The 14,275-nt window shown below is 47.7% G+C and overlaps 1 protein-coding gene and 1 long non-coding RNA gene across 6 annotated transcripts in view; one reads left to right on the forward strand and one right to left on the reverse strand.

Moving 5' to 3' along the window:
- LOC138268619 (uncharacterized) overlaps positions 1–14,275 on the reverse strand; it is a 100,641-nt gene that overhangs the window by 64,541 nt on the left and 21,825 nt on the right. The gene's annotated exons all lie outside the window — the stretch shown is intronic.
- RUSC1 (RUN and SH3 domain containing 1) overlaps positions 277–14,275 on the forward strand; it is a 90,353-nt gene continuing 76,354 nt past the window's right edge. For 2 of the 3 annotated variants that reach the window (XM_069218453.1, XM_069218454.1), the window contains exons 1-2: positions 283–390; positions 3,175–6,333. In XM_069218453.1, coding sequence (XP_069074554.1) covers positions 4,668–6,333 — 1,666 coding nt within the window. In that variant the 5' untranslated portion in view covers positions 283–390; positions 3,175–4,667. Of the gene's footprint in view, positions 391–3,174; positions 6,334–14,275 lie in introns of all 3 variants that reach the window. The other variant, XM_069218455.1, reaches the window with a different exon arrangement.

Raw genomic sequence — 14,275 nt, forward strand, 5'->3', positions numbered from 1 at the left:
GTAAAAATTCCTGGCACTGCACGAATCCTTGCATTGATCAGGCACTGCACATGTCCTTGCACTGATCAGGCACTGCACATGTCCTTCCACTGACAGGGCTATCCTCTGAAGCTGCACCGACTCCCCGCTCTTGAAGTTTTCTGGCACTGCACAGATTCTTGCTCTAACGGGATTTCTCTGTCGCTACTTGTGCTTTGGCACAGTGTGGGTTAAACTCTGGCACCCCCTGATTGGCTAGAAGGTCTGAGAGCAGATGCTGCTGAAGCTGGGCTGAGAAGAGAGGATGCTGGTCTGGGCGTGGCTGGGCAGGCAGTGGAGAATGCTCGGGGTGCAAAGGCCAGGCTAGTTAGAGAGGACGGCGATGCAGGGCTGAAGGCAGGGGATGCTGAGGTGAGCGCGAGGGATGCTGCGGATAATGTGGGTGCTGAAGCTGGGCTGAGGATGCCGAGAGCAGATAACGTGGGGATGCTGCTAATAAAGGGGGCGCAGGTGCTTGGGTGGGCTCAGAGGATGCCGAGAGCAGGAAATGCTGTGGATAACGTGGGGATGCTGCTGAGAAAGGGGGTGCTGGTGCTGCACTGGTGGTCAGAGGATGCCGAGGTGAGATCAGTAGATGCTGCTGATAATGTGGGGGTCGACGCTAGGCTGGGGTCAGAGGAAGCCGAGGTGAGAAAAGGGGTGGTGCTGATAATGTGGGGATGCTGCAGATAAAGAGGGTGCTGATGCTGGCCTGGGGCAGAGAATGCTGAGGTGAGATCATGAGATGCTGCCGATAATGAGGTTCTTGATACTGGGTTCAAAAAATGCCAGTGAGAGAGCAGAGGAAACTGTTGATAATGTGGGTGCTGATGCTGGGCTGGGGTCAGAAGATACTGAGGTGAGAGCAGATGAAACTGCTGATAATGTGGGGATGCTGCTGACTGTGTGCCCTGATGCTGGGTCACAGGATGCCAAGGTGAGAGATGGGGGTACTGATGTTAGGCTGACGTCAGGAGATGCTGAGTTAAGAGACTGGAGAGCTGAAGATGCCGATGGTGCTGATTTTGCCGATGGGGTGGTGGCAGATGGTGCTGAGTGGAGAGCAGGTGATACTGCTGAAGAAGTTGATGATGATTATGGACTGGTGGCAGATGATGCCGAGGTAAGAGCAGGTGATGCTGATGACAGGCTGACGTCAGAGGATGCTGAGGTGAGACGGGGATGCTAATGGTGCTGATGTTGCTGCTGGGGGGAGGGGAGGGTGGCAGATGATGCTGAGGGGAGAGCAGGTGATGCCGCTGAAGAAGGTGATGATGATTGTGGACTGGTGGCAGATGATGCCGAGGTAAAAGCAGGTAAAGCTGATGACAGGCTGACGTCAGAGGATGCTGAGGTGAGACGGGGATGCTAATGGTGCTGATGTTGCTGCTGGGGGGGGGGGGGGGTGGCAGATGATGCTGAGGGGAGAGCAGGTGATGCCGCTGAAGAAGGTGATGATGATTGTGGACTGGTGGCAGATGATGCCGAGGTAAGAGCAGGTGATGCTGATGCCAGGGTGACGTCAGAGGATGCTGAGGGGAGAGATGGGGATGCCGGTGGTGCTGATGTTGCTGCTGGGTTGACGGCAGAGGATGTTGTGATGAGAGCAGGTGGTTCTGCTGCTGATGAAGGTATTGGTACCCCATACCAGGCAGAGGCTCATGGCGGGGTGACCGAGGTGAGGAGGGCGGGTCCGACAGGCAGCTGATGATGATGACGGGCTCTGCTTCCGGACTCCTAGCACGCTGCGGTCTACTGTATGCCGAGACATGCTGGCGGGCAGCAGGGCGGGGTCCGGGACGCTCACTAGTCTGCCGGCCTTCCTGGACGGGTGAGCGGGGCTGGAAACCATGGAAAGCCTTGCATTCTACCTAGAGACATGAGGGTTTTTGGGGGGTGGGAAAGGAGCCAGCACGGAGTAAGCATGGCTTGCTCCCGCCAGGGAGGGGACGATGAGCCGTGATATACACAGAGACGGCCTGGGCACCAGGAGAGGTTGTGGCAGGCTTCAGCAGTTCACGAAATGCGGCGCCTCCCCGGGCACGGTGCAGACGCAGGAGCTGTCCTCGCCCCTCCTCTGGCATGAAGCCAGGCAGCCCCCTTGCTTAGTTGTAAACTCACCACCGCCTCCGTCCCTGGTAAACAACAAAACACCCACAGTTCTATCCCTGTAAGGGTGACCTCCCCCCCGCCCCCACTCCCACGCTAACAAACGTGCCCCTCAGACTTCCGGTCATCCTCCTGAAGTCTACACCTGCACCCTCTCCCCCGGGGCTAAGATCAGACACCCGTCTCCACCCTCCCTCCGATGATTAACCATGGCTTGGGATCTCTCCCCCATTGACCAGAAACTCGCATATCACCCCTTCCCTTGGTGATTAAGGTACCAACCCCCCCCCCCCCCCCCCCCCCCCGGGTCCCTGCTAATGAACCCATCCACCCGCCCCCGGGTCCCTGCTACTGAACCCATCCACCCGCCCCCGGGTCCCTGCTACTGAACCCATCCACTCGCCCCCGGGTCCCTGCTACTGAACCCATCCACCCGCCCCCGGGTCCCTGCTACTGAACCCATCCACCCGCCCCCGGGTCCCTGCTAATGAACCCATCCACCTGCCCCTTCTGGTGATAGCCGTCCTGGTACCCCGCTCTCGGAGTCTGCCTTCGCCCTCTGCACTCTCCCGATCAAAAGAACAGACCGTTTCTCCTGGCGGCCTCGGCGGGTAAAATAGCCCAGAGGGTTAATGCACCTGCTGCGTGACAGTGTGTGGTTAACATATTCAACTGGCATCATATCCTATTCTGCCTCTTACCTTCTAGAGTTCAACAGGAAAAATACCGTGGCGTTACTTGTTCAAGTCATCAAAACAAAAGAGGGCCAGGAGTGAGTTACAGACCTAAAGGTGTTCACTCCCAATTAATACTAGCCCACAAAAGCACAAAACACAAAAAACACCTATGTGTTACTTGTTCAAGTAACAATAGCACCGGTGCTGTGCAATATTCAACTGCCACTAGTTCAATATTAACTTTTTTCCATAGGCCCTGAATATTGGTTAGTCAATTTGTGGAAGATCCCCAGAAACTGTCTTATAAGGAGTTTTCAGGGTGCTGCTGTTTCAGAACCTGGCAGTGACCTCATGTTTAAATGTCTTTCAGATCCCTGAACCCCTCAGGGCTGGAGTTGGGGCCTCTGTCCGATGCTGCCGCCAACCGCTGATCTTGTAGTTCTCAAGTCCGGGAGATGAAAATACCCCAAGAGCCATCGGAGCTTTATTTGGAATATTTTGAATAACCCTTGTCACTGGATCAAAATCCTTGTGAAATGGATACCAAGACGTGAAAGTACCAAAACCATCAATATCTCACCAAGAAAACGATAAAATACATAATTATCTCAGCAAGCCACCAGACCAAGGTAAACATATCTCACAAACACATCAAAGTCATCAACAGCTCAATAAGACATTAAACCAAGTCAATTACATCTCAGTGGGATATTAAACCAAGTAAATAACATCTCAGCAAGATATTATACCAAGTCAATAACGTCTTAGCAGGATATTAAACCAAGTCAATAACATCTGAGCACCATATTAAACAGAGTCCATAACATCTCGGCACCATATGAAACCAAGTCAATAACATCTCAGCGGCATGTCAAACCAAGTCAATAACATCTGAGCAGGATATTAAACCAAGTCAATAACATCTGAGCAGGATATTAAACCAAGTAAATAACATCTTAGCAAGATATTAAATCAAGTCAATAACATCTCAGCCGGATTTTAAACCGTCAATAACATCCCAACAGGATATTAAACCAAGCCCATAATATCTCACCACAATATTAAACTAAGTCAATAACATTAAGTATGATATTAAACCAAGACAATAATATCTGATCACAATATTAAACCAAGTCCATAATATCTCAGCAAGATATTAAACCAAATCCATAATATCTCAAGTAATACATATCTAATGAAGACATCTAACTAAGGCATCAATATCTCCGGAGGATATCGAACTATGCTATTAATATCTCACCAAGACATCAGGCCAAGTCATTAACAGGTCATCAAGACATTAATCTATGCAAGTGTCAGCAGAAACCCCCAATTCATCTGAAAATCAAATCAAGAAAGAGCACATATTTCCATACGGTCTTGCTAACTTTGAGGATATTTTTACATGTATTCCTCCAATTCGATATTAAAGAGAGAACTAAGCAGAATCAACGGTGGTTAACAATAAATATTATAAGGAAATTCCCAAGTATCTCGCCACTTGAGGCGAACCACTTCATGTGTCGCTCACAGATTACGAGACACACTTAAAGCTCAGTTTTACTCTTGGCCAGTCTTAGACGTCTTAATGACTTTAGAGAAATCCTACAATTTAACACTATCAGCTTTCTCTTAAAACATTTGCTTCACATTCAAAACATTTCTTACTTTTGTGACTTCTGGATCTTGAGAGCTCTGCATTATTGGATGAGAACTCGTCACAGCTCTCTCTTGGTGTCACTCTAGTGGCAAGTCAATCGAAGCACATATATGATTTGTGCAGTTGATTGTGAATTCCCCTACCTGTTTCACAGACGTTTGTTTATCAGCTAGCAATAGAACAGTTGCATCTCAAGAAACAACATGTTTGCCTCAAAGAAAGGCATCTTGGGCAACCTCAATCACATCCGCCTGCAGCATGTCTCACTTGGGTTGCACCTTTCACTTAGGCCAGAAATGCAGGAGGGTCCCATTACCAGAGCCCCATCGGAACCTGAGGAGCAGACAGCCGGCTGTCAGCACTGCCAAGAAGAGACCACTGGGAACTTCGAAGTGGACGCCAATTCCAACAACACAGCTGCGCAGTGTCGATGTTGTGAGTCCCACCCGCACCAGCTGCTGAAGTCAGGTCTCCTGAATGAGCCACCCTCCCATGTGGAGAACGTAGGTGATCACAAGGAGGAGGCAACTTCCCCTACAGATGCCGTCTTGAGCACCCTGTCAGTTTCATCATCCATCAGCAGTTGCTCAGACTTCACCTTGGAAGAAACTCCTGTCTCTTTCTATTGCCGGGAGTTTCTAAGCGATGGTATCCCGTCTCCAGAAAACCAGCCTGACATTATACCTTTGGAAGACAGTGTTGTCAATGCCAACTGCCTGACGAGCGAGCAGGCTCAGCTCAGACACCCATCTGAAGACAGATACTCAGGACCCGATCCATTGGAGGTAGATCAGCCACGCTATTTAACTCTAGAAAAGGAGGGGGAAAAAATATACCATGATCTCCTTCACTCAGATCCCAGTGGTGTCTTTTTGGAAATACCAGAAAGACCATGGAACAAAAAGATTGAGGAAGAGATGGACTCACACCACAACACAATATCAGGCCTCCAAGTCCAGAGTAGCTCCATTCCACCAAATATTACTGAAGAACAGGACACTTCTTTCAACAAGATTCCCCGGACCAGGTCCATTAGTGACCAGAAATGTCTCCCCTTAACAAAGATTGGACCAGCATCTCAAGTTTGGAGTGTAGAAGATGGGAAGACCACTCTGGATGATCTTTTCGGTGCAGCAGAAGTTCCACAAATAAAATGTGAGAGATCTCTGCCCAGTGTCTTGGAGCGAACTCAGGAAGGGCGACCAGGAGATACCAAGAAGAATATTACATCTTTCCATGAGCTGGCTCAGCGGAGGAAACGGGCGACCACAGGTACAACCCCACAGCCAGCCAAGAAAGACAGGAGTGATTGGCTCATCACTTTCTCGCCCGATACAGAGCTACCACCAGTCAATGAGCTGACCAGCTCTGTCTTGTACCAACGATATGAGGGGATGGATACGTCAATTTCTAAGCAAGCAAATCCAGATAAGCACAGCCAGACTGGAGTGACAACGTTCAAAGAGCTAAGGTTCCGTAGCACCCTAAACAAGCAGAGCAATCAGCAAGGTAAAGTCCAAGGGGTCTGGGAGCCACTGGACCAGAGTGACACTCAAAGGCCAGGGACGAGTAGGATCGAACCCAACATGAACATCCATTTAGGCTCTGATAATAAAGAACCCCCCAATAGGGACCTGTCACACTTCAAGGGGCCTCTTCCTGCCCATGTGGAAGCAAAGCAAAGGAGGGGACTATCCCGTCATAGTCTCCAGCCCATTGCAGAGAGTCACCTTGGTGGAACAGAGGCTTCCTGGACAGACAGCTTAGAGGAAGGGTCTGCAACTCCATTAGGACAGAGGTGCACGGCCACTGGCAATGACCCATGGAGCCGAGGGAAAGCCGATGGTGGGGACAGACACAGTAAAGAAGGTAAGAGTGATCTGTGGTCTTTCAAAATGCAACTGTTTATCTTGGTTGGGGGAATCCGGCATTGTCTCACAAAGGCTGCAAATTCCAGATGTCAGGCTAATCACTGACTCTGTAAATACTTCTAATTTAGAGTCACTGTATGTAAATATATCTACTCTTCAAGAATAAATTATTTATTTACACGTGATAACTGTGAGAAACTATCCCACGCCATTTCAGAATTATTTTACTGTAATTTTGATATATTTTTGTCTATCCTTAACATTTACTGATTATTTTACCAATTTACACTTCAATATATGCTTTTGCACAAAGGAAGAAGTGCAAATAAGTCAATACCTCCCAGATATTGGAATTACACCCATTTGCATGGTTAACAGCTCATGTGCCCTGAAGAAGCAGATACAGAACAAAATGGGTAATTTACCAAATAAGCTTTGTTAGGGGTCATTCTGACAGATGGAGGTTATAGACACTCATTAGAGAAAACGTTACCTAATGTGATGCATAACACTTTCAATAGAAGGAAAAATAGATTCGTTTTTAAAGAAGAAAGCTTTCTCAAACTTTCAGTCGTCTGGATTTGCTAGCTTGACAAACGCTACACTCTCCAAGGCCTTTTTTGTGTAGTATTAACATGGGGGAGATGCTTACAATTTAAACAGAAAAGCAGTTCTGTACCACCTCCTGTTAAATATGGTTCCAATTCACCACACAGGAAGTTCCACCGCTGTTAAGTCAGGTTAAGCTTCCTGGTTGATGATTTGTTTTTAAATGTATGTACTTCCAGGTTGGCAACAATTTAAACTCAAGCCCAGTAAAAAGATATTTGGACAGAGTTCAGCAAAAAGCATAGGTGAATCACAAACAGGAGCTGATGGGTCTTGTAATAGTGTTCGGCCACGTCCAACGCCTTTCTAATTTATTCCAGTCTCATCTGGAGCTAAAGCAGGAGTATTGTAAGTGTAGTTTGGGACTCCATTTATCCCCTTTTGCTGAGTTGCGTGGAGCAATTTGGAGGTTCTTAGTGTTATGCCAGTTTTCCACTGCACCAGTCGGCAAGGCCAGACAGGGATCTAAAATAGTAACAGGCAGCAGAAGCTGATCAGGCCTCTGCAAGCGAGGATCAAGTACAAAATGTAGGTACCTCTCACTTATCTAGATGATTTCTGATGTTCAGAGGTAGCCATGCTGGTCAGGATCCTGCAGTGCTTGTGACCATGTGAGATCCAGTACTTCGCGTGGACTAAAGAAATCGATTGCTACACAACCTTAATCATGATCTGACTACGCGGGGGAACTTGATGGTCGTAAGGGTGGCCGTGTGCATATGCAGAGGGAGCTGTGTCTTTGCTCCCCGCATTAATTCTGACCACACCTTGCGTTTTGGCGAGCTCATAGAAACTGAAGTGCAGACACTGTGAAGACACTAAAAGCGATGTGCGGGTGTGTGCAGTGCTGCAATTTATCACAGTCACCACAGAGACATATAGGGCTGTGAGAAATAAGAGGGATTGCATGCGTCTCCTTGAAGAGAGGATCCTCCTTCGCTAAAGGGGCCCTGTCTGTACTGTTCGAACATTCTCTTCTCCCTGATAAGACTCTTGATTCAATTTTCAAGATGTAATTTCATCAAGCCCCTAACTGGTACACAACAGCTGCTAAAACAGTAAGTCCCAACACTACCTGCCAAATAACATTCACCTACGACTGTTGGAAGTCAACGTTCTGCCAGATGAAGGTGAGAAGTTATGTTGATATGTTAATAAATTTATAAAGTGCTCTGATACCTCTAAGGTGTCCTGACTCTCCTGAAAAAAAGACCTGTACATGCAATAAATATAACAGAAATCTTTTGTAGATTTAGCCAGGCCATTAACACCTTATGAAAAAGTGAACGATCTTGAATTTTACGCAAGGTAACTGGAAGAGCATTCCATCTTGCACCTGTGACAAAAAACATCTGCCTCTCAGGCATTTACGCTTAAATCTGGGACCACCAGTTAAGAAACATCAATGAACCTTAGGTCTTGACTCGGGAGATGGTGGATGAATTTCTGCTGAGGGTAGCTAGGGCCAGTTTTATAAAAGCATCTTTGTACACAACAAAGATACTTAAAACAGATCCTCTCTGGAACCAGTAATCAGTGTAAAGACTGCAGAGCAACAGTGCTGAAATACTGAAAAGCCCTGAAAAGAACAAGAGGTGTCTTTTTCCAGCTGGAAGATCAAGATTTGTTAACTAGGTCCCGCCTATCCTTGTTTAGTTTGGTCCCCCAGTACGACCGCTGGTGTGTGTAGTTATAACCTTTGGCAGTGAAACATGGGGATGCATCAACTAATGAGATTGCCCAGGATCAACCACCAATGCCGACAGTCGTGAATTTCACCAAAGATCTTATCTGGAACTCAGAATGCTGCCCACCCAGGCACCGTGAGCAATGATATTGCCTGATGACACTGGAGAAGAGCTGTCAGGTAATGCCTTGTGTAAAAAAACTGGCTTTTTGAAGTGTTTCCCCCAACTTTTTGTCCCATTTTAGACTACTAGGTGCTGGTTTTCAACTTTGACAGTGCACTGAGGCCTGCTGTCCGCACCTAAGTGCCAGGGTTCTTTCCCTTTGTAAAAGTATACGTTGAATTGAATACCCCCATTTGGCATGTGCTGACTTCACTTGTAAGTCCCTAGTATATGGTACCCAGATACCAAGGGCATGCAAGGATGGCTGTCCACACAAGAGCTGCTGCAATGATTGTACCACTCTGTGTGTGACAAAGTGAAAACACGACTTTCAGCTGCTATTGCAGACTGAAGAGGCTGTGCATGCCCTGCACACCAACTTTGTCAGTACCATTAATGTCAACTTAAATCCCTTGACCATATATGTTAGTCTCTGCTAAGGCAGGCCTATGTAGCCCTATGCCAAGGAGCTGTATATTGTTAAGATAGACCTATATTTTGATATGTATATTCAGCAAAGCCCTAAACTGTCGGTGTTTGCTGAAGATGGTTGAGTAGCCTTACAAGGTATTTGCAGAGTTAACAGTTGGCACTTTACAGTGTCTCACTTCTGACAGAGGCTACCTAATTCTATCATGTAAGATATCAAATTAAAGCGGACATCAAATGTGACTCAATGGCGCAGTAGACATTTATGCCCACTTTATTGCTGGCCACTTTTGCGGAAGTAGCCATAGTTTGACCCAGCTAGTCCAGTGCCTTCACAAAGTCACAGGGACTGAGACAGGTTTCCACCCACCTGGGAAAACGTGTAAACAACTCCCAGGTTGAGAATAAAGGCTGTTGCTTCACTGGAGGTGCTTTTCCCACCAACAGGATTGGCTGCAAAGGGTGTTAGCCCAAAAGGCAGGCATCAAAGGGTGATGGTGCCTTTGAAAAGCTGTGACAATATCCCTGAGCAGGAAGCCATTTGTTTTCCCTAGACAGGGTAGAGTGAGGGCGAAAGGAAGGAAAACTGGTTTTAGAACTAGTTTCCTTGGGCATGCTGCCCATGGTAGCTACACCCCCAGGAGTGGGCTACCAAGGTCCTCACACTTGAGGAAGACCTCAGCCATGTTGGTTGTGGAGTACAAAGTGACCTCTGAGATACCCAGATGCCACACATCAGTGGAACTGTGTCACCAGGTAGGAGGGGAACCTACTAGCGCATTGGTTAGTGACAACGTTGACCCCTCGGGCACTTTACTGAGCTATAATGGGCACCTCTGGCACCCTAGAAGTTAGTACTTGCGGGATTCTGACTAAGGACAAGAAGAAGACATCTCTATACCACTTTGAAGTGCATGGAAATAGGAAGGTGCCGGAGTGACTGCACCTGCTGCACACAGCGCTAGTGGCCTTTGGACCTGTTCTTTGCACCTGGCCCAGGGAAAAGGTGATTCCAGGCCCAATCCACTGCAGAGGCTCCAAGGATCTGCTGGCTGCTCCCATCGAATCTGCTCCAGGGACACAAAAGCAGAAAGAGCCCAAAACAACCGAGTGGTAGCCACAGTGGGAGTTTCCCTGCTACCAGTCACCGGGCGTGCCAACAAAGGAATCTTTGTCTGCTGGACCCGGGAGAGCTGTCAGAGACTGAATTAGTTGGACTACAAGAACACTAGCCCCCACCAAATGTTTGCACCAGAACTGCTGTGTTGCTAGAACTAATGGTCTGCATCAGCAGCCCTTTGACCCTGCATAGAGGGACTCTAAGATCTGTGGTCGGATTTGCCCCCACCCACCCGTAGACAAAGGACTCTACCGGTCTTAATCCTTGTGGCCCGTACAGCCTCAGGCGCATCAATTGATCACCTTTAAGCCTGTAAAGGTTGGAACTTGCTTCTAGGGCACTCTGGTGGCTAGATGACTGTCTACAATTTTCATTCTAGACTCCTAGACCTCTTTTCTGGTGGATTTGGTCACCCAACTAGGGTCGGAGGTGCCAATTTCTATGTAACAAACGTTTTCCAAAGTTTGCAGTTTTGACTTGCCAATGCTTGTTTGGGCTTGATGATAATATTTTAAATGCTTTAAAAATGCATATCTCCGGAACCCTTCAGTGGATTTTATTCATCAAGGACTCTAAAAGATCATAACCATATGCACTATTTTTATAAATTTTTGTTGTGTCTCAGCACTCAGTTTTCCTCTGAGCTAACACAGCATGCTCCTGTGGGAGTACAGAGATGTTTAATCTGAGTTCATGGTGACACAGCATGCTCCTGCTGGGATACAGAGATTTTTAATCTGGGTTCATGCTAGCACAGAATGCTCCTGTTGGGGTATAGAGATGTTTAATCTGAGTTCATGGTGACACAGCATGCTCCTGCTGAGGTACAGAGATGTTTAATCTGGGCACATGATGACACGGCCTGCTCATGCTGGGGTACAGAGATGTTTAATCTGGATCCAAGATGACACAGCATGCTCCTGGAGTAGTGTGGAGATGTTTAATCTGGGTTCATGCTGACACAGCACACTCCTACAGTAGTGCGGAGATGTTTCATCTGGATTCAAGCTGACACAGCACGCTCCTGCAGTAGTGCAGAGATGTTTATTCTGGGTCCATGCTGACACCGCATGCTCCTGCAGTAGTGCAGAGATGTTTCAGCTGGATTCAAGCTGACACAGCATGCTCCTGGAGTAGTGTAGTGATGTTTAATCTGGGTTCATGCTGACACAGCATGCTCCTGCAGTAGTGCAGAGACGTTTATTCTGGGTCCATGCTGACACAGCATGCTCCTGCAGTAGTGCAGAGACGTTTATTCTGGGTCCATGCTGACACAGCATGCTCCTGCAGTAGTGCAGAGACGTTTATTCTGGGTCCATGCTGACACAGCACACTCCTGCAGTAGTGCAGAGATGTTTATTCTGGGTCCATGCTGACACAGCATGCTCCTGCAGTAATGCAGAGACGTTTATTCTGGGTGCATGCTGACAGTGTGCTCCTGCAGGTGTACGGAGATGTTACAGCTGGGTGCATGCTAAAACACCATGCTGCTGCAGTAGTACGGAGATCCTTGGAGGTGCACCTTGGCTCATGCTGACACAGTATAATCCTGCTTTGGTTCAGAGATGCTTAGAGCTGAGCCAGGGGCTGTGCTGACTCAGCATGCTGCTGCTTTAATGCCTAATAACAAAGAGTTCTCTGCATGACCAAGGATGAATCACCATATCCCTGCTTTAGTGCAAAGCCACTTGAAGCTGCATCTGGGCTCTAGGGCTTTAGGGCAGAATAGCGGTGAGCTTTTCAGATGGAGAGGATCTGGCGGAGTCACCAGGTTATCTGCATTGGTGCAGTGATGCTTGGAGCTGTGACGAGGTTGGTGCCTCCTAAAAATGCTCCTGCCACAGACAGGCGAGATACGAATGCTCCAGATGTCAGAGCTCCTGCTGCCTGACCTTCTCATGCTTTGGTGCAAGGTTGATATTAGTATCCTGTACCTTGTCTGATGCCCCATCAGCATGCTGATGATTTGGTGTATAGAAGATAAGAGCTGTCCTTGTGCATCGGCTATTGTGGATGCAACACATTGTTCGCTGAAAAAGGGTGCTACAGCTGCTCTGTGCTTGTGTTTTGTCATCATCCTTCAATTTGGGGTAAAGATCCCATGAGTTGTACCTGTATATGGGCATGCGATCACACATCACGTTCCACCAAGTAGTGGTGTCTCCTCATCGTGGCTCCTACTGGGTGAGTATGTTCCTGTATTGATGCAAGGGTGCAGTAATGTTATTTTGGTTAGGGATCAAGTTGATTCACTGCGGGGATGCTTTGATGAAAGGGTGCCAGGTGTAGTCGTTCAGTTCGAGAGCAAGCTGAGTCAGCATGCTCCTGATTTGATGCAAGGGTGCCAGTAGTCATCTTTTGGTTAGGGACCCAGCTGACTCAGCATGCTCCTGATCTGATGCACGGGTGCCAGTAGTCATCTTTTGGTTAAGGACCAAGCTGAGTCAGCATGCTCCTGATCTGATGCACGGGTGCCAGTAGTAATCTTTTGGTTATGGACCAAGCTGAATCAGCATGCTCCTGATCTGATGCACGGGTGCCAGTAGTCATCTTTTGGTTATGGACCAAGATGAATCAGCATGCTCCTGATCTGATGCACGGGTGCCAGTAGTCATCTTTTGGTTATGGACCAAGCTGAATTAGCATGCACCTGATTGGATGCAAGAGTGCCAGTAGTCATCTTTTGGTTAGGGACCCAGCTGAATAAGCATGCTCCTGATTTGATGCTCGTGTGCCAATATTTATCTTTTGGTTAGGGACCAAGCTGAAGTAGCATGCTCCTGATTTGATGCAAGGGTGCAAATAGTCATCTTTTGGTTAGGGACCAAGCTGAATCAGCATGATCCTGATTTGATGAAAGGGTGCCAAGAGCAGTCTTCTGGTTAGGGATCAAGAGGACTCTGCACACAAGGGTGTCAGTAGTTTTTTGGTTAGGGGTCAAGCTGATTCAGCATGTCTCTATTTTGATGCAAGTGTGCCAGGAGTATTCTTTTGATTAGGGATCGAGATGATTTAGCATGTCGTTGTTTTGATGCAAGGTCGCAAGGAGTATTCTTTTGATTAGGGATCAAGCTGATCAGCATGCTCCTGATTTGATGCAAGTGTACCAAGAGTAATTATTTGGTTAGCGCTCAAGCTAAACTCAGCATGCTCCTGATTTGGTGCAAGGTTGCCGGGTGTACCCATTAGGGTAGGGCTCATGCTGACTCAGTATGTCTCTGTTTTGATGCAAGGGTTCCAGGAATAGTCTTTTGCTTAGGGCTCATGCTGATCTGCAAGTTCCTGCTTCAATACAAGCATGCCTTAAGTACCCTTTTGGCTAAGAGTCATGCTGGCTCAGCATGCACCAGGTCACATGGAGTAACATAAGAAGCTAGCTCATTACCCAGGTTTGTGCCCACTCTGCATTCTGCTGAAATGCTGCAGCTTTGCTAATGGTGGTCCCTTCTCTAGTGATGACCCAGAATGCTTCAATCTTGCTGCACTAAAGCTGAGGGGTTCCTTGCTGCATGGAGCACAAAATGATAATCTTTGATGCAAATAAAGCCCTGTCCTTCCACCTTGAGGTTGGGTTGATATATGCTAGAAGCTGCACTTGGGGGGAGAAACTCAAGCTGCCTCTGACTTTTGCTGTTAGGCGCATGGTTGCTGGAAGCTATTTATTTGCTGGGCACATGCCACTGTGCATCCTCATTCCTTGAAGCTTTGATGAGTACATTACATGCAACTGAATGTGGATTGCATGCTGGGTATGTATGAGCTTCCTGTCTGAGGTGAGGAATGTATGATGAGTTTTCGCAGTGAGAGGGCTTTCTGCCCGAAAACATTGGATGCCCTGTAGGTGATTGACGGAGACATGATTATTACCTCCTGGTGGGGGTGTGTAGGTAAGGAAACTACTAAAGGTGAGTTGTGCACCTGCACATCAAGGG

The sequence above is a fragment of the Pleurodeles waltl genome, chromosome 12 (genome assembly GCF_031143425.1).
Source record: "Pleurodeles waltl isolate 20211129_DDA chromosome 12, aPleWal1.hap1.20221129, whole genome shotgun sequence".
Taxonomy (NCBI): domain Eukaryota; kingdom Metazoa; phylum Chordata; class Amphibia; order Caudata; family Salamandridae; genus Pleurodeles; species Pleurodeles waltl.